Source organism: Ochotona princeps, chromosome 11, assembly GCF_030435755.1.
Source record: "Ochotona princeps isolate mOchPri1 chromosome 11, mOchPri1.hap1, whole genome shotgun sequence".
In the NCBI taxonomy this organism is placed as follows: domain Eukaryota; kingdom Metazoa; phylum Chordata; class Mammalia; order Lagomorpha; family Ochotonidae; genus Ochotona; species Ochotona princeps.
The window spans coordinates 39,846,853-39,866,541 of NC_080842.1; the positions used below are offsets into that span (position 1 = coordinate 39,846,853).

The following is a 19,689-nucleotide window of genomic DNA, read 5'->3' on the forward strand; positions in this document are numbered from 1 at the left end:
GGGCAACCCCTTTCCCAGATGTTCATTGAATACCCAATCTCTATTGCCTGTCTGGGGTAGTGAGTCTTCAAGACAACCTCCTCCAATGATACTTTGCCCCCTTGTGTAATCTCTTTCAGAACTGTGCCAGGGTGGCTTTGTGTGACAAATAAAAAAGAAGTGACTATGTGTCACTTCTGAGATGAGACAGAAGACACTGCAGCCTCTCTTGGAACATTCATGTGGGAATCAGCCAGCTGCCACATCATGAACATCCCAAGGGGAAGTGTGGTGAGAAACCGAGGCCCTAGGCCTGCAACCACATGTGTAGCCCTGAAGCCACATCCTCCAGCGTGGTCAAACCTTCCCATCACTGCGGTCTGGCCGCTAGCTTGACTGCACTCTCAGGAGGGAGCCTGAATCAGAACCACTCTCTAAACCTCTCCCAGTTTCCTCTTAGAAAACCCATTTCTCAGCACAACAATTATCTACACAAGTCAAAAAATATTGACTTTCCTTACACATTCATAACTTCCTTAGAAACTATGGGTGGAACAAACTTCTGTTGTTTTATATGCTAAGTTTTGGGATAATTTCTTAGCGGCAATAGATAGCAAATAACATAGACATGGAGAAATGCAAGGAGAACAAGCTTCACAAAGGTGAGGCATTTTCTGCATCAACTTGCCACTTTCCTGGCACTTGCAGGTGCTCAGTGATGATTTGTCAAGCAAGAGAGGAAGACGGAGCCCCTATTCTTCAGATGCTTCCATGGGAAAGGGAGAAGACATGTGACCAGGAAGCCAGGATACAAGGAAGAATGAAGCAGGTGACAAGATGCAGCTGTTGTGTAGAGGTGGTGACTGCCTCCGCCTTGGGGCGGTTGTTGTAGGGGCTGTGTCGAACAGCCAGCCATTCCACCTAGCTTGAAAGACCAACTTTTCAAGATGGGCTGAAATTTGTTCTCTCTCTTTTCAGCCTCAGTGTCTATTGGAACAGCTACTGCAAGTGTGAATGCTATGTCTTTCTGAGAACCCCTCCTTCCTCTGCATGAGAACAGCTTCGGAGATGTCAGACAAAGCTGTTTGTTATTACATGAAGTTCGTGTTTGCAGTCAAAGGCACGCATGAGACCAGATCGATAGGGGGAAATGTTAACAACAACGATGACAACAACAACTACAGCAGAAACTCTTCCAAGATGCAGAAGAGTCATAGGGAGGAGAGCTCCATCTCACAGTGTCCTCCAGTAATGAGGGTGGCATCACCAGGAGACACCAAGGTCAAGGGAAGGGGACCCAAGAGGCCCAGAGAGCACAGGGCCAGTGGCTCCAAACAAGCCAACAGAAATGAAAAGACAAACACAAGGTGACGAGGAGTCAGCACAGAGTGGGAATGTGGCAGGCATTTGGTGGTAGAGCTGCAAGTTGGGATGGGCTTATCTCTTATTAGACCTCTGGGTTCAAGTCCAAACTCGCGTTGATTCCCATCTCCAGCTAATGCACACCCTGGGAGGCAGCAGGTGATGGGTGAAGTCATCGAGTTTCTGTCACACAAATGGGAGATCTGGATTGAATTCCCAGCTCCTAACATTAGCAAGACCGAAACCTGACGATTGTGGGTATTTGGAGGAATAATCCAGGTGATGGGAGCTCTGTCTGCCTTTCTTGTTCTCTGTGTGTCTGCTTCACTATCAAATAAATAATCAAGCCACAATGCCAGGCTGGGAGATACTCTTTATCTCAGCCTGGAGAACAGCGCCCTAGTGAGTGCTGGAAGCAGGCAGATCAATGGCTTCTTCATCTTAGGCATCTTTGTGTGCAGGGTGTGCACAACTTGGACAGATCTATATATTTCTGGATTATGATTTTCCTGAAATCTTCCCACTGTTTTAAATTTATTTAAGCAGAAAACTTTGCATCACTAGAAGTGGAAAATTAGTATCTTCTTATCATACATTAAAATAAATATCTAGCTATTAAATATTAGCTATGTATTTAGCCACATTTCCAGAAACATTGACTTTAGTAAAAGTGATCCGTATCAGTTCAAAACCAACATTAAGGACCACTAAGATTTCATTTAGAGAGAAGATAGACCAAACGTTTTAGTGCCCAGAAGGCTCTGGATGGTTAAGTACCTTAAGGAATGTTATATACCACTATTGGGACCATGTCAGAACACAGCATACATCCCCACCACTATCCTCACTGGGTAGCATTGCCTGCTGTCCTCGTTAGCTGCCCCAGCAATTCGTAGGCTCTTCTGGGGCAGGGTGAGCCTCACCCTCAGCCAGCAGCTCTCAGAAAACACCAAAGCCTCCCTCAGCTGCTTTGTAAGAACAAACACATGTGTCCAATATTTATTTTTGCTGCCAAGATCATCTCTTACACTGGCCTTTTGCAAACAATTGACATATTCAAATTGGTTGTAAAAACATATTATTGAGCAAAACTCCATCCTGAAGTCCAACAAAAGCTTGACTTCCCTTGCATGTCCATAGCTTCTGATTGCAACATCACTCCCAGGTGATAAACTGTAGGACTAGCTCACTGGCACTGCCTGGAACCTGACTCTGCAACATACAGAAATCATCCTCACAGCCTCTTAGCCACATGGAGGCCTGAACTCTGTCCTGGATGCTATGATTCTGATTTAGTAGTAAAATCACATTTTAAAAAGATTCATTAATTTTATTGGAAAGGAATATTTGCACAGAGAGAAGGAGATACAGAGAGAAAGATTTTCTGTCCACTGGTTCACTCTCCAAGTGGTCACAATGGCTGAAGCTTAGTCACTCTTAAGCCAGGAGCCAGGAGCTTCTTCTGGTCTCCAATGTGGGTGCAGAGTTCCAAGGCTTTGGGCCTTCCTCTACTGCTTTCCCAGGCCACAAACATTGAGCTGAATTGGAAGTAGAACAGCTGGGACACAAATCAGCACCCATATGGGATCTCAGATACGTGTAAAATGAGAATTTAGCCACTCAACCATCACGCTTCACTGGGCCCAAAATCACACATCTGTAACCCAGAGGTGTACCACCCTAGAGGCAGGCATTTGTTATATCAATAGTGAAGGTGAAAACACATTCTTGGAAAGTAAACAAGAAGTCTGACTATTCTAAGAGCACTACCGGAAAAACAAAATCCTGATTTGTTTTTAATGTGACACCTTCAGATAACATTCTCTGAAAATACTTTATCAATCTTCAGAGGTTATAATTGTGATCGGCTCCTTTTTATAATGTGAACAAGGATACACCCAAAAAGCGTTGCTAAAATACCGCGTGCTGAAGGTTAGGGAGGTGAATTGGCAGTAGGAATTAAAGAAGAAAGAAAAATACACACAAAAACAGCCCTGGAGAACTATGCTAAGGATGTGCAGAGAGGCCCCCCCTCCAATGAGAAGGTAACATTGCAGAAGGAATCTTAGTACCTGTGAACCCAGCCTCCCTAGCTAGGCAGGTCAGCATCCCTGATGCCTGACAAGCGTGGGCTCAAGGCTCTTTGGAGACTAATTCAAACTCTGCCTCCTCCACGTATGGACAGTGAGACCACGGGAGAGAGTTCTGAGTTAGCCTCTTCACCAGTGTATCACTCCCTTGGAAAAACAGAGCTTCCAACTTCTTGAAAACTAGTATTTCAATTTCTTAATCATCATTTCAGAACATGTGGGAAAATTATCTGTTTGATTTCTTTTTCTGCCATTTAAAAAGACACTCATAAATTGGAACTGATAAAAGTGCATATTTCATTTCCAAAGAAACTGGGTCTAAACAATATAAAAACAGGACTCAGTGATTCAACTGTCCCCTGCTTGAGCTTTAACAACAAATAGTCATTTTCTTTTTGTTTTCTTTGGTCTCCATAGCTCATGAAAAGCAGGTGGAGATAGTGTTTTATTGATGGGTGGGAAGTCAGCGCATGCAAGGAACTTGATTAAACCCACTCGCAGCTGACTTCACTGGGCTCAGCCTCTCCTCTCTCCCCAGTTACTCATCACGGTACAATCTGCGCTGTAATAGACAGCCCCAAATAACCTCTGCCTTTGCAATCACAACTTCCTGGTTCTAGGAGGGACCGCTACTCACCTTCCTGAGGCAGGGACACTGCCCAAGAGAGCAAAGAGCCTGGAGTTAGGGGACCCAAGAAAATAAGCCTTGCCTGGACCTGGAGGAGGGACTCCTGAACAACTGTGATCCCGAGTTCTATGTCCTCCCTCTAAAGTAACTACAATCCTCCGTGGTAAGCTTGGTCTTTGTATGCTAATGAGCTGACTGCCTGTTGATGTTCCCTAGATAGCTACAGAAAAACCAACATGATTAGAGGGTTGGGACTTTCAGTCCCACCTTCTAACCCTGGGAGAGGGGCTGACAGTTGAATTATCCACCAAACGATAGTGGTTTCATCAATCATGCCTGTGTAATGCAACACCCTCCAAAAATTCAAAGCAGGGGCAGGCATTTGGCCCAGTGGCTAAGAAGCTTACATCCCGTGCAGGAGTGCCTGAGTTCAAATCCCACAACTCTTGTTGCCTGTTGTGGGCTGATGTGCATCCTGGGAGGCAGCAGGAATGGCTCAAGTTGTTGGATCCCTGTACGCACCTGATAGATGATTGTGCTCCCAGCCCCAGAGCATTTGGGGGGAGTGAACGAGTGGACGGATTCTCTATTTCTGCCTCTCAAACACAAAAATAAATATAAGCATACATTAAAAAAAAAAAAACCAAAAACCCAAGGACAAGTTTTGGAGAGCTTCTGATAGCTGGACACACAGAAGTTCGTACGCTCCTGGTGGTGTCCTCAGAGAGGGACTGGAAATGTTACCTCCCTCCTCCCACACCTCGCCCTGGGCATCCCTAACATCTGAATCCTTTCTGGTTTTTTTGTAACTTGCTTTGTAAGTGGGTAAATGGGAGAACAGTATTTCCCTGTGTATCCAGTTAAATGAATTGTTAGCTGGTTAATCAGAAGTCTACATGCTGTAACCTGTGTTTGTGACTAATCTCAGAAGTGGGACTGTCCAGGGGCCTGACACCCCACCTGCAGGACCTGAAATTACCTCCAGGTCAACAGTATCAGAACCTCACTGAGTAAGAGGACACCTGGGCAGTGTCCACTTGATAACCACTACAAAAGGAACTCATTGTTGGCAGAGAAAACCCCCATCAGATGCAAGGTTTCCATCATCAACTGTTGAGAGAACAGAAAAACAAAACAAAACAAAACAAAACACAAATAAACAGCTTGGCTAGCTTTTTCTCTGTGTCCAAAAAAACCAGTTTGTGTTCAGGAATAGTTGTGCCATGGTGGATCCTTAGACCAACCCAGCCCGTTAAAATCTTGACCACACCTTCAAGTGGTAGGCACAAGAATTGCCCAGCCATTTCTTAACTGGTTGAGAGACCGCCTGTCAAGGTCAGCAAATCCCTAGAGACAATAAAGCCATGCACACTTTCCACATGTAAGTCAGCCAATGCAGGCCCTGTTTCCTTCCACCACCTCTCTCAGTGGGCTCTTCTACTCTGGACTTCTGGGCCTCTCCTCTAGTCACCCCAAGTACCAGACAACTCTAGGGCGAGAGCCTGATGAATTATCCAGACTAGATCATCAGGAGCCTGCCTACCCAGTCTCACCCTCTTCTTCCCATGGAAACTGTAAGAAAGCCTCTTGCTCAAGATTTCCTCCACTCCCTTTGCCTCCTGCCCCCCCACTGTTGCTTTGTTGGTGGCTCTGCATGAACAGGATGCACTCTCCTCTTGAGAACTGTGACTAATGAACTGGCTTCTATGGCAGTCATCTTCTGATGCTCTGGCCTCAGGAGTAATGATGGATCCTAATTTTTAGAACCGCTCTGAACACTGTGGCATTATGAACGACAGCTCCCCAAAACTGGGCACTTTGGATCCATTAATTCAAAGCACAACAGTAACCATGGAGATGGGCACTATTACTCTCATGCTGCGTCTGATAAAGCTGGGCCTCAGAAGTCAGGTCGCTTGCGCAACACTAGGGCCAGAGCTGAGATTTTTCAGCTTTGTAGAAAGTAAGGTGAAGTCAATAGAAGGAATGCGTGTGTGGGTAATGGGGAAGGCAGTGGAAAGAATGTGAAGACATGCAGACTTTGAGCAACCACTTTATGAGCAGGGTGCAGGGGTTAAGAGAGTGGATTTCCGGAGTCTATCTCCATCCTGCCCATTTATGTTCTTCATAGAACAGACAGTTCCTGCTCCTTAAGACCGCCAGATCCAAGACCAGTGATTGGCAAATCCTAGAGAGCTGTGCTGCTCCAGGCACCCCCAGGGCAGAGCTCTATGACTTCTGGCTTTGTCTCTTTTGATTTTTCCAGGCAGGAACTAGAACCAGAGAACCTGAGATTGGGAGTGTTCTCCTCTTGGGTACTTGCTCACCTGTGTGCCTGGGTGATGCTCTGCTGCTGAGGTTTTCTTTGGTGATGGAGCTTTGTGTCCCCTCTCCCCCAGGAAAGATTCCTTTTGTCCTAGGATCTAGGATCTATACTATACTAGTTACCATAAAGACAGTGGAGCTTCAGAAAGTTTTGTAGAAATAGAAAAACAATTTTCATACCCACAAAACCTGATTCCTTTGTTAGACAGCCGTTCATAGGAGAGTAGGGGGAAAGAGCACACCCTCTAAGCTAAGGCCACCAGACACGTCCCTTAGTGCTGAGCAAGCAGGCACACCCTGCTCACATTCACTGACTGATGAGATAGGGCTCCTCATGTCTTCAGTCAGCTGTCTATAAGGATCCCTGATACACATCTGTGTTAGCATCATTCCTGCTGGATGCCTAGAAATGTTTAAAATATTGAAGATACTATTTTCAATGGTTTTAATTTAAGAACTAAAGAGCTCCCCTCCTTTGCTTCACTCCCCAAATGCCTAAGATGATGGAGGGTTGGCCAAGACTAAATCCAGAAGTGAGGAATTCAATTCAGGCTTTCCAGGAAGGTGGCAAGGACCCAGTGACCTTGACCATCATCACTACCTCTTACGGTCTGCCTGATTAGGAATTTGGAGTCAGGAGCTGGAACTAGGAATTGAAGCCAGGCATTCTTGTGTAAGACAAGGGCATCTTAACTGTTAACAAGGCATTCACAAGGGCATTTACATTTTAATAAACTCCCTGGAGTCTAGATTGGGAAGTGGGCATAACTTCAGAGGGAAGAAATCGTATTCTAAGAACTGGCAGAATGCAATGAGACCCAAACAAGAAGAGGAGTGAGGATGCCAGGATAAAACCCACTAGCCCGGGGACAGGGCCATACTTACTTTGACTCATGGGAAAATTACAACATCAATTTGCAAAGAGAGAGATTGCCAAGAGTGGAGCGTTTCTGTTAACACACCAGGAGCGCAGGTATGCCTATGAATCGTGATGGCCCCTTCAAGCTGAGAGGACTCTATTCATTTTCTCATTCCGCTTAGTCCTCAATCTGTCCCTCCGTATCTCACTGCTGCCATGGGTCGCCCTCCAGGCCTCTAGCATTTCCTACTTTCCCAGTCCCTCCTCCACCCATGAGGTTCCCTGTGTCCACCAAGGTGACCCTGCAATGATGAAAACCACCTCCATCCAAAGAGGATCCCAGGGGTAAGGAGAGCCTCCCCAACAGGGTCTCAACACAGACTTCATAGAGATAAGACTACTGCCCCAGTTGCCACCCACTCCAATCATCTCAGACTATCTTACCTTGGACTAAAACTCCAGCCACAGAATAAGGAAGGTGAGGCAGGCCTGCAACAGAGACAGAGGGATAGGCAGGCTTCCGGACACCATGCTGAAGGCTGGGTCATCCTGGGCCCCAGATGGCCTTGACATTAAGTCACAACCAAATCTTGAGAGTGGAGTCAAGCCAATAAAACCCTGTCAGAGCCGCTCCTCATGGGTGTGCTTATATGTAAGCCTGCAGTTGAGTTATGCCATGTGACACTAGACTGCAGGTCAGACAGCTCTGGGGTGGAGGGAGGGGAGAGGAAGAGGGAGTCCGGGCTGGGGCCACAGAACATTCTCTAACCTAAAGTTGCTTAGTGTCCCTCAGAAGCCATTTAAGACCCTGTTATTATGCTTGTGTCCAAAGTCAGTGGAACTTACATCACTTTCCTGCCAGCAGTACCTCCTAGGATAATGCATTCCATCTGTCCGAGTGCTTAGCCATTTATTCCCATGGCCCCACCCTAGCTACGTCATGACCCGGAAGAGCTCCACCTCAAAACCCTGAATGCCAAGAATCTGTTCCATGGCCACACCACCATGGGGTCAACTCCCAGCTCCTGTTACCCCCTGCCACATGCAAACAGACTCATTTAAACTTAGGACCCAGAGGGCTTGTTCTCCTTTCCTGGTCTCTTCACTCTGTCCCTTTCCTGGACACTGCCTCACACTTCCTCCTGCCTTCTCATTTTCTTCCCAGATGACAGAGAGGACAGAGGCAATGAGGAGAGCACTTCCCTAAGATCCTACCCCAAGGCAGTCACCAGCTGCACCTGCCACCCTCTTGGCCTCCCCTTTCCTCCTAGTTGAGGCCAATACCTCTGGCTGGACTTAACAATGCATCTCCTCTGAGTGGCTCAAGGTGGTAACTTGATCAGTTCTGCTTGTCCAGCACAGTCCTCCAGCCTTCACCACTCTGTCAGCATAAACTGCACTGCTATAGCTTCCATCTTAAGAAATAAAACAAAACCTCTGTTGACCTCTTCTTTCTGCTCCCTTTTGTCTTCTTACACAAGACATCTGAAAAGAATCACACCCCCCTTTGTCTCCAATCTATCTCTTGCTATTCTCTCTTCTCCCCAATCAAAGGTTAACCCTAACCCTAAGCCCATTAGGAAGACCTGGATTGAGTTTCTGGCTCCTGGCTTTGGCCTGGCCCAGCTCCAAGTCCTGCAAGCATGTGGAAAGTGAAACCAAGGATGGCAAATATATCAGTGTGTGTAAAAGTGATTCTGAATCTCAACTTTAAAAACTAAACTTCCACAAAAAGAGGAAGGAACTCTACCGATACCCTGCTCCTAGTCATCCCGCCTCCGGGACAGTGAGAAAACACAACTCTGTTGTTAAAGCCACACAGTCTTGGTGTCTTGTCACCACAGCCCTATCACAGTTAACACCGGGTCACCCAGGCCCTCCAACGGGACCAGTCAGTGCTCAGGGCTCTCCCAACTTGACCTGGAACACTTGGCCCCTTCCTCTTCTCCACGTGCGCCACACAGCTCTGACGGCCTCCCACCTGCTCCTGCACAGCCTCCTCTGCTGCTCTCCCAGACCTCTCAGCATGACTTCTCTCCTGGACCTCTTCCCAGCACCTCAGAGCCCACCAAGCAGCGGAGTCATTTCTCTTCACCACAGACACCACTTCCTCCTCACCCAGGGGATTCTAACTGGACTTCACCTGATTATTTTTTCCAGGTTCACAGTTGAGCACCTTGAAGACAAAGCATCTGTGATCTTTCAAGTTTGATGTAAATCCATGGCACTCTAGCACCTTCTGCGCCCACTCTACTAGGACAATTTTGCAGGTATCTGTGATCTTCCCCCTGAGAACAGCTTGCTTCCTGCTGCAGCTCAATCACCTATTCTGAAACCCAAGCCATCTCTCAGCCTTTGTTTGCTTGGAAACCCTTGCACAGGTGCCCTGGTACCTCCAGAGATCCAAACTCCCCTGGGTGCCACAGGAGCCCTCCCTTGGATTTTATGTTAGTGTCATTAAGAGAGTGCAGGTGGCAGAGTGAGTCTTGACTTCCACTCCTCTCTGTGACCCTGCTTACTGAGGCTCTGTGCCCACGTAAGTAACTGGGTGGGAAAGTGGGCAGATTTGGAGGTCAAATGGTCTAACAGATCAGTACCCAGCAGAATTCAAGGAAAGAGCGCCCCCTACCTCCTACTGCTGCACTTCCCCAGCCCGGGCCACCCTGCTCCCTGGGAAGCTGGGACAGCCTTTCCCTGCCCTTGGCAATGCACACCTCAGCTCCTCCTTCCATCCAGGTCCCCTCCAGTGTCCTTTCCTGCAGGCCTTCCTACTCCCCCAGGAACCCTCAGGGCCCTCTTGGATTTCTATTTGTGCACTAATCAAACCACAAGACTGGCTCTGTTTACATAGCTGTGTCCTTGGGGCCTTCAAGCCACACGCACACCAGCCCCATTGCAAAACCCTATACTGCTGCTGCTCGTGTTTCTCCTACTCTACCCTGGTCCCCAGAAGCCACTCCTAAGGAGGCAGAGGAAGAAGAGGGAAGGCAGGTGTAGAGAGCCAGCAGAGGTTCCTGCTTGTGGTCCAGCAGGTAGACTTGGGCAGCCCATGAACTCAAGCCTAAGCTTGACAAATGGGCACACTCAGGATCCTCCCACCACACCACATGAGTGCTCCCATCCATGGAGGTTGGTCTCCTGGCAAGAGAGACCAGGAATTACAGTATTCCAAGACTTACCCAGCATTATTTGGCTTCCTCCTCTGCCTTAGCCAGGACAAGTCCCTGGCTGTGCTACAATGCTGAAGGAGTTAATATTCCTGCTTGTCCCCTGCACTGGGGCTTGGAGGCTCCAACCTATAGAGGGTGGTGACCCCTCGAGAGGCCTCAGCCAAGACCCTCCCAGAAATCCACTCCCATGCTCGGGCAGCTGCCCAACATCCCTCAGCCCCACCAGCTGAACCAGGGAGGTTTGATGGATGAGAAGGTGGATGTAGGGTTCCCCTAGGAGAATCATCTCATTTTATGGGGAAGGAGCACAGGAATGGGGAGCCCCGCACCCAGCAAGCGGCCAGGCTACAGGCGTCCAGCTGCCGCCAGCAGCATGTGCAACTCATTACCTCCACCAGCCTACCATTTGTGGCCACAGATGACGCCACGTGTGTACTGGTGGGACTAGGGCCACGGGGCCAGTAGGGCTGCGATGTTTTTCTGACATTAACACCCCTCTCCAGCCCTACAAAGCACCATGGAGAAGCCAGGCCCCGCAGGCCTCCACCCACCCACTCCCATGCCTCTACCTCCACCACCTCCTAGTGCCAGGCGAGGCTAGAGACTCCCAGCTGTCCAGGCATAAAGCAAAGGCAGGGAAGCAGAGGGTGACAGAGAGAGGAGGGAGAAGGCGGACCAGGAGGGGGAAAAGGGGTAAGGGCAGGGGGAGGCTGGCACTGGCCTGATCCTGCTCAGGAGGGGGCAGATGACAAAGGGACTGGCTGGGATCCTCCCAGGCCACTGAGGCAGGATCCCAAGAGATGATCCAGTCAAGCACTAGGAGCAGGGGTGGGCCTGCTGGCATCAGGGACAGAGGATGAGCTGGTGCCGAAGCACACCAGAGTTGGGCAAGGTGCCTTCTGATGGGGAGGACAGAGGAGCCAAGGGACTGACAAGCCCTCCCAGCCCCTTGTCACCTTGGAAATGACACAGGAGAGCAGTGAAGGCAGCACGGGCCCCAAAGAAAGGAGAGGGCTTTTCCCAGTGCCACCTCCCACCTCTGGCGGCTGCATGATCTCTCTCTGCCCACACCCATCAAATAAGAGCTTGCCAGCACATTGTTGCACATTTGCTCCCCTGATGTCAATCTCTCCAGGACCAACCACCACCAGGAGAAAACAATAGGACCTCTGCCCCTCTTCTTCCATCTCACCCAAAGAGGAAACTTCTAAGGAACTGAGAGTTCCTCCCCAACCTCTATGTCACCAATCTTACTTAACAAAAGCTCGCGGGTGGTCCCCAATCCCATCTCCCTCCGACCTACACCTTCCTCCCCTTGCCCATGGCCAGGCCCCTCCCTTCTTACTCTCCCTCTCCTGTAAGACTCTCTAGGATCAAAGAAGCAGCAAACTCCTTTGGAAACAGATCAAACTTGGCTAGGAATCTCCCAAGTCCAAGCTCACCACTTTCCTCCCAGACGTGAAAGAGAAATGGGGAAGGCAGGGAATGCAGGCAGTAACTAGGCCGTAGGTTTCACCTCAGCAACGCCCTCCCCAAACCCAGCAACTAGGGACCAAAAGTGAAGGAGACCCAGAGAACCTGGAAATGAGACTTTGTTTCGTTGCCTTCAGATTTCAAGGAAGTCTTTGTTCATTCAATCAATACTTACCACCTGTGGCACACATGTGGTTAACCAGTCTGGGTGCCCACCCTCGTCCAGTCTGGCACAAGGGAACACACCACCCAAGGCAAACCCAGTGAGTGATGATGGACTCTGTGCATCATTGGGATGGGAAACAGCCTGCAGAAGTGGGCAAGGAAAGTGGAGAAAGGGGAATCACGGTGGACAGCAAGGCCTCAAGGAGGAACCAGACTGAACAAAGAGCTGAAGGGATCTGGATGGAATGCCAGGCTGCCTGGCCCAGGCCCAGCTTGTTGTGGCCATTCTGGGAATGAAACATCAGATGGAAGACCAATCTCTCTCTGGTTCTCTCTCGCTCTCCAGCCCCATTCAGATAATTTTGCCTGTCCAACAAATAAGCACACATAAACGTTAAGGTTGTTGGTCTCTGAAGACCTGCCTGTCAGCTTCCTCATGTCCCTCCTGCCTGTGGGAGTGACACCATCCTCTCCCCCCACATGCTGTAATGCAACATACACTTGCTGAGCATCTGCTGAGTGTCACACACTTGCTGAGCATCTGCCTGTGCTGGGTGCCCAGGGTCAGGCTGCAGGCAAGGTGCTCTGGGCCCCACTGGAGCCAAGTGTGCATCAGTTGGGTTCAGAGTTGCTGCCACTCACTAGCTGGAGGACCGCTCGGCAGTACACCCCAGGGAGGCTGTGTGTTTCCCTCCTGGCTACTCACCCCAGACCAGTGTAGACTGGAAGTAGACTGGAAGCTTTGCACCTGAAAAGGTTGGCCTAGGATGACTGGTTCAATCTTGTCTGATCCCACCTTGCCCTCACAGAGACCAAACGGCTGCCCTAAGCTATCAGCAGACGTGGGGCTGGAACATCTCTTTGATTCATGAGCTGGGGATCCCTCATACTGTTCTCAGACTCAACTAGACAAGCCCTTCTGTGAAATGGGCCCACATCTTGCTCATCACACAGGTGTGTCATGATGAATGAGTGAAAAATCACACAGAAGACCTTTCCAAGCATGAAGTTCAACACTAGGAGTGATACCAAGGTTGCAGGTGGTGGGAAGCATATCCTGCCTCACCCCAAGGGCGGCGTCAGGAGCACTCACTACCATCACTTCCAATTGGCTAAGATCAAGTGTAGAAGCACTCACCATCCTCACACAGGTTTAGCTTAGACAGGCTCCTGCCATCAAAGGGCTCCTCGAAGATGGAGCCAGTATCCCGGTCACTCACGGTGTGCAGGTACATGCCTTTGTTTTCCATTACGTCCTGCAAGTGGCAGAGGTGGCAAGAGGGGAGGGAGGGAAGAGAGAGACAGAGAGAGTCAACTGCAGGTGGAAGTGGAAGGCAAGGCTAGGACAAGGTGCCCACTGCTGTGTCCCCGAACTTGTGCACTGGGGCTTCTCCACACCCCCAGCCACCAGATGCCATCTTCCAGGTCTGACACCCCAGTCGACCTTTCTGATGGTGGGCTCTGTCACTTTCTTTCACTAACTCTTGGAGCTGTGAACTGGGGACAGGGCACCACAGGGAGTGGTCTAGGAGCCAACTCAGCTGACCCCAAAGGTGACTAGGAAGCATTCTCAGAAGCCCCCAGCACCCTGGGCACATCAGAGAGACCTGGCCTTCTCTCGATTGAAAATGAAGGAAACCAGGCACAACCAGGGCGTGGAGATCAGGGTGCAAGGCCCCCAGCCGACGTAGGTGTGGCCTGGTGAGACCTTAGCAAGGAGTCACCTCTCACGGAAGCCCTGGGGGCCTAGAGATGCTCCAGGACTGAGCAGCCTCGGGCCAGGGGAGGGTTGGAGCCAGCATTGGCATGGCACTGACCCACAGGGTGCTCGGGTTCACCCCACAGAACTCCAGGAATGAACGTAGAGACTCAGGCAGATCCTGTCCCCAGAGAAATGGCCCCATACACTTCAGTGAGCATGTGAGCAGAGAGTGAAAGCTGCAATTGGAGATGTTACAGCTTCAAAGGGTGATGGGATGTGGGACTCAGAGATGGACAGGTGTGGCCTGAGTGTCTTCTCATGGGTGGGTTCTCTGGACTTCTCAGGTTACATTTGCACTTTCGATATCACAAGACAACTCTCATCTCTAAGTCAGTGTGTTCACTGACATAAAAAAACCCTAATCTTCTTACACACATGCTCAGATGTTACAAACCCACTCCACACTTTCACTCAGTTCCAGCCATCAGTTCTGTCATTTCTGATACTCTTTAATTGTCTGGATATCCAACCAAAAACACCCAGGTTTCAAAAACTCAAACCCCCTGGGAGGACCGACAAGATCCAGTGCGGAGCAAACACAACCCAGAAGCCAGAAGGTGCCCAGCTGGGAGATGATGGGGCACCCTGCAGGTGAAAGGAAGGTGGACAAAACCCATTGGTTGAAGGGCTCAGGGGCAGGGTGAGAAGGGAGGCTGTGGCAGGAGGGCTGCGTGAAACGTCCTGCCAGGCTGAGCAAACCACAAACCCCAACCGCCTTCTTTTCCTGACTTCAACTTGATCTCCACAGACCTCTGAGTTTAGGGCTATGCAGCAGCTGGAACTGACCAGCTGTCCAACTTTCCTTGCAAGAACGTAGGGCTTTTGCTTTCACTTCTTCAAGTAATAAGACTGCATGTGTGTGGGAGGGTGTGTGTGTGTGTGTGTATTCAAGACATTCAGAGGAAAAATGCAATGAAAAGATGGGTATGTTGTGGTGCAAAAAAGTTTAAATCCATGTTGTTTTCATAATATGCAAGAACTTGTTGCATACACTCGCACACACTCACTCACTCACACTCACAGCATTCCGGGTCCCAATGGGAGTGACAGAGGCGGGGGTGGTCCACAGTGCAGCCAGGATCTCTGCTCCCTGCCCAAACACCTCCCAGCCAGCCTCTCGGCGCCACAGCAGTCTCTGGTCTGCACAGCTCCCAATACAGCCTTCAGCCCAGGTCCTCCACCCAGGGAGGGCCTCCAGCTCCGTCCCCGGCAGGCTGCAGGGACCCTCCCTCATTCCCCCCATCTCTGTGTGGGCTCCCCTCCCTCTGGCACGGCTCCTAGGAAGCCACACAGCAGAAGGCCAGCATTGCTTCTGCCTGTGATAACCCTTACTCTACTGACACCGAAGGGACATACAAGACCCGCTGGGTGCTGTCCTGTGGTGTGGGGGAAGGGAGTCCCCTTGTCACTCCCCCACCTTCCTGCTCTGGGCAGCTTCAGGAGCCAGGAATGCATGTGCCTGCAGGCTGCCCCTCCTCTGCCTGCTCCACACCCCACAGCTGGTGGGAGCAGGAGCCCAGAGGAGCCCACTGGGGAGAGGGCCTGGGGCTGAGAGCACAGCCAGATGTGAGAGGGGTTTGGAAGCGATCAGCTTCCGACACTGCTTGGAAAGGAAACTGGAGCCTGTCCTGCCCACTCGGGTTCTGTTTGAGGCTCTCCGTCTTTCTTGGAGAGTCGGGGCAGGCGTTCAGACCCTCGGGTCATACAGGTGTCATCATCCCCTGTGGGCCACGTGCAAGACACAGCTCAGTCAAGACACAGCTGACTGTCCACTGTGGCAAATGCAGCATCAACAGCTGCTATGCACACACACGCCCTGTAGGGCCCAAGGTCTGTCCTCTAGGGTCTACCAGTAAGAACCACCAAGCAACACTGTGCAAGGGGGTGGCCTGGTATCCTATCATTACCACTGGAAAGAGAAACCTACCAAGACTCAAGAGACAAGGACAGCAAGATATCAGAGCAGGACCAGGCACTGGCCAGAGGCTCCCCTGTCCATAAAACTGGCTTGGGCATAGAACTGCTTGGCTCAAGCTGTGTCATCCCTTGTAGGGCCACCCTACATCCCCCAGCAGGTAGGGGTCCAAGACAAAGGAGGGGATCTGAGAAAGGAACAAGGGACTGTGGTCGGAGTGTGAAGGCCACTGTGATTGGGGGTGCGGGGAGAGCGAGGCCGTCCTGTGCACAGGGAGCAATACCCGACTGACCAACTAAAGCTGAGATTCCCACCCCACCCCCTACCCTCGGCCCAGCAATTTTACCTAAGATGCTTCAAGGGACAGGTGAGAGGCCAGTGATAGTTCTACTGCCAGATTCTGCATCTTTGAGCTGCAAATCCCTACCCTCATCAAACCTCTTACCTCCCTCCCACTTCCCTCCTCTCCCCAACCAGGAGGTAGGTGGCTTATGCAGGCTTGTGGGGAACAGGGAGCTAAGAGGATGAGAGTTCCCAAGCTGGTTCTACGTGTTTCTTAACTTGGGGAACTTGTTCTAGTTAGTACACCTCATTCAGCCTCGAGACACCACCCCTAAGATGGGAAGGTCCTTGTGTGCCAGCCCCTGGGGGACCTGTGCACACAGGTAAGAAAACACAGGTGCACAGAAGGGCCTTGTCACAAGGCCACCCAGGAGAGGTACCAACACCCCCAGCATCTTCTCTCCTTCTTGCCCAGCCATTCCCAGAAACAAGATTTTTCCAGGAGACAGGGATGGGCAGGAGGGGCATGAGGAGACCCTTGGCAGGCAGGCAGAACCAGTCACGAGCTGAAATCTGGACCCGGACTCTCCAAGTCCTTCCCTGGGCAGCAGAGGGATGCAATCACTCCTTCCTGCCCGAGGGCTGGCACCAGCTCACCTGCTGCTCTACAGAGGGATCCTTGGCACTCTGGGGCTGGCAGCTTTTCCTGGCATCACTCAGTTGTAAACTCATCAGCACCCAGGAGATGTCGCCATGAATGTGGTCCCAGGGGGAGCATCACTTAGTAGCTCTTCAATCCTTTCTTCTTCCATCTGCACTTGATTTACCTGACTCACATCCCAAAGTGGAGAGGTGAACATGCCCACAGACAGTTCCTCCTTGACGTCAGAGACCCTACCCTTGGGCATGTGTGGGCACCCTGCACACTGGCAAGGGCTGGCAGCAGTAGCACCAACTTCCTGAGTCGGCTCCTAAGCCGATGCATGGAGCAGGCAAGTTACCACCAAGGCAACAGTTTCTCTCCGGCACCCAAACATATCCTCACACCCTCCAGCCCAGGCACTGCATGAGGGCCCTGCTGACGGCTGAGGCTCAGCCAGCTGTGATCTTCCCACCTGCAGTGCGGCCTCAGCCCTACCTGCAGACACACGCACACACACACACACACACACACACACACACACACCTGAAGTACTCCACTCCACTCAGCATGTCCCGGGCTCCTCCAACTGTCCTGGGATGCCACACCCCGAACAGACAGGTGCAAGGACAAAGCCAGGGCTAAGACTCACCTGAGGGACCCTTGTTGAAGCTTGCAGAACCCCTGCCCTCAGTTCCTAGCCTTCGCCATGGTGGTCGGAGAGAGCCGATTGCCCCCTACACTGCGATCCAGGCAGCCCCTCACAGCTCGTCCCCACGACTAGCCAGATCCAAGAGAAGTCATAGAAGGAGGCTGCAGGGGTACCCAGTGACTTGTCTCAGGACAAATCCCAAGGGGGTTGTCACTTCTGCAAGATGACCAGGTCGGGAGGAAAAATTGGATCCTGTGGCCAGGTTGAGTTCTGCGCCGGGGGACTCCTTGTTGTGGAGGACTTGGTCAGTCTCAGGCAGCAGACGGCAAGGCTCCGTGGAGCAACTCAGAGCTCTGCTAAATACTGACTGAGATGTGAATTGCAGCTGCTCCCGCCAGCAGTCTTTATGAAAAGCTGTTGGAGCGCTGGGGTCTGGAACACGGCCCCCCTCTTGTGGTCAATGTCAGCATTACATCTCCCACGCAAGGATCAGCTAAAGGCCCTTGCTAAAAAATACTTCTTGGAATGCTGCTGGAGGAATAGCAGCTAGACTTGATTTCAGGAGTTGCACAAAAAAACCAATCTTGTAAATTTATTTATAGGACTAAGCAGGCATTGCTTGGCCTAGAATCACTTTATATATTGTCCTGAAGTCACATCCACCCCCCACTAACAGGCACTGGCTGGACCACACTGGAGACATCCAGACGTTCTGAAGGAACTTCCCAAAGCAAAGCACCCTGAGTCCGCCTAGCTGGCGAATGACTGTCAATCCAACCATGACCAATTCTGCCTAGAAACATCAGGGATGGGCCTTTTTTGGGCCTTGCAGCTAGGGTTCCAATTTAGAGGGCTGTATCCCCTATCAGAGTACCTAGGCCGGATCCCCCATTCTATCCGACTCCAGCCTTGTGCTAACACATGGCCTGGAAGGGAAAGGGGGATGGCTCAAGCATCCGGGACCCTACCACCCAGGAGGGAACTTGGGAGTTCTCATGTCCCAGCCACTGCAGGCACCTGGCGAGTGACCTAACCCATAAGCACTCTCCTTGACTTTGTTCCTGTGTGTGTGCCACACTCCTGCTCTTGCTCTCTCCCTGTCACAAGTAAGTAGTAATCAATGCTTCAACAGCAAAGGAGACCCAACCAAAAGTTAAGGGACCATTCAGACTGAGGTAGTGACAAGAGGAAGACCTCAGGGAAACTCCCCTGGAGAGTGAGCCAGCCATGGGGGACACGGCCTGTGCCATGGACGGCCTCTAGAGGTGGCACCCGCAAGGCAAGACCCCTGTGTAGGTCCCCACTTGCTGGGTGCAGCTGAGCCCCAGCGCTTCAGGGTCAGGCTTCGTGCAGGAGAAGGGTTTGCCAAGGCTCAGCTCTCCCCGGTTGCCAGCCCACAGCTGGCTCAGAAATGACTTAGTCATTTTCAGTCACTGCCCCTGCTCACCAGGACACAGCCCCAGCAATTATATAATTATCATAATAATGAGAGGGAAAGGAGGAGGAGTAAGAAAAAAAAAGCAGAAATGCTTTGGAGTAAATCCTATGCGCCTGGCAATTCTAAGTGATTTTTCTTGTGGTCTTTGGACCTATCCAGTCGTCCCTGGTATCCAGCAGGGATGGGTCTCAGGTCCTGCGTGTGCTCTTATACTAGTCTGCAAATAACCCACGAACATCTTCCCAGGTGCTTTAAAAAAGATTAGATTATTTACAATAACCAGTGCAAGGCAAGCCCTGAGCCCAGAGTTGTTACTCTAGATCATTTAGGGATAATGATGAGAAAAGAAAAAGTCTCCGCCTAGTAGATTCACCAGCAGCCACTGGGCAGCCGCTGTAGGCCTCGCCCCACAGCGCACTCTCTGGGGCCAGCAGGATCCTCCGACATGGAACCCAGGCCCAGGAAAGGCTGACAGCACCGCGGCTGCGCCCACCTCACGGGCATGGATGGAGGAAGTCATCCAAGGTCACTCAGCCCGTGGGCGTCGACGTGAGCAGCGCGTGAGCTGGAAAGGCACCACAGGCCGCCTGACGCAAGGGTCTGTTCACCTGCTCCTGTGTAGGATCTGTCATGAAAACCAATGTTCCTGTCACAATCAATCTACCAAGGTTTCTGGTATCATGAAAAATAAAAATTAAAAAGAAAAACAAGTCAAAGGGGCCAGCGCTATAGCATGTGAAGTTAAGCCACTGCCTGAGATACCAAAGCAGCACTGGTTCGAGTCCCGGCTGCTTCACTTCCCATTCAGCTCCCTGCTAACGGCACAGAACAGCAGCAGAAGCCCAAGCCCACATGAGTGAGCTAAATGAAACTCTAGCCTCCTGGCTTCTGCCTGGCCCTGCCCAGTTGTTGCTGCCAGTTGGGGAGTGAAGCAGCCGATGGAAGATCT

General features: G+C 50.9%; 1 protein-coding gene across 1 annotated transcript in view; it reads right to left on the reverse strand.

Moving 5' to 3' along the window:
- The window catches only part of SCARA5 (scavenger receptor class A member 5), a 101,254-nt gene extending 83,570 nt beyond the window's left edge, over positions 1-17,684 (reverse strand). Inside the window, exons 1-2 of the mRNA XM_004579088.3 lie at positions 17,303-17,684; positions 13,190-13,307 (exon numbers count right to left, since the gene is read on the reverse strand). Coding sequence (XP_004579145.2) covers positions 13,190-13,301 — 112 coding nt within the window. The 5' untranslated portion in view covers positions 13,302-13,307; positions 17,303-17,684. The remainder of the gene's footprint in view (positions 1-13,189; positions 13,308-17,302) is intronic.
- Positions 17,685-19,689: the final 2,005 nt, after the last annotated feature.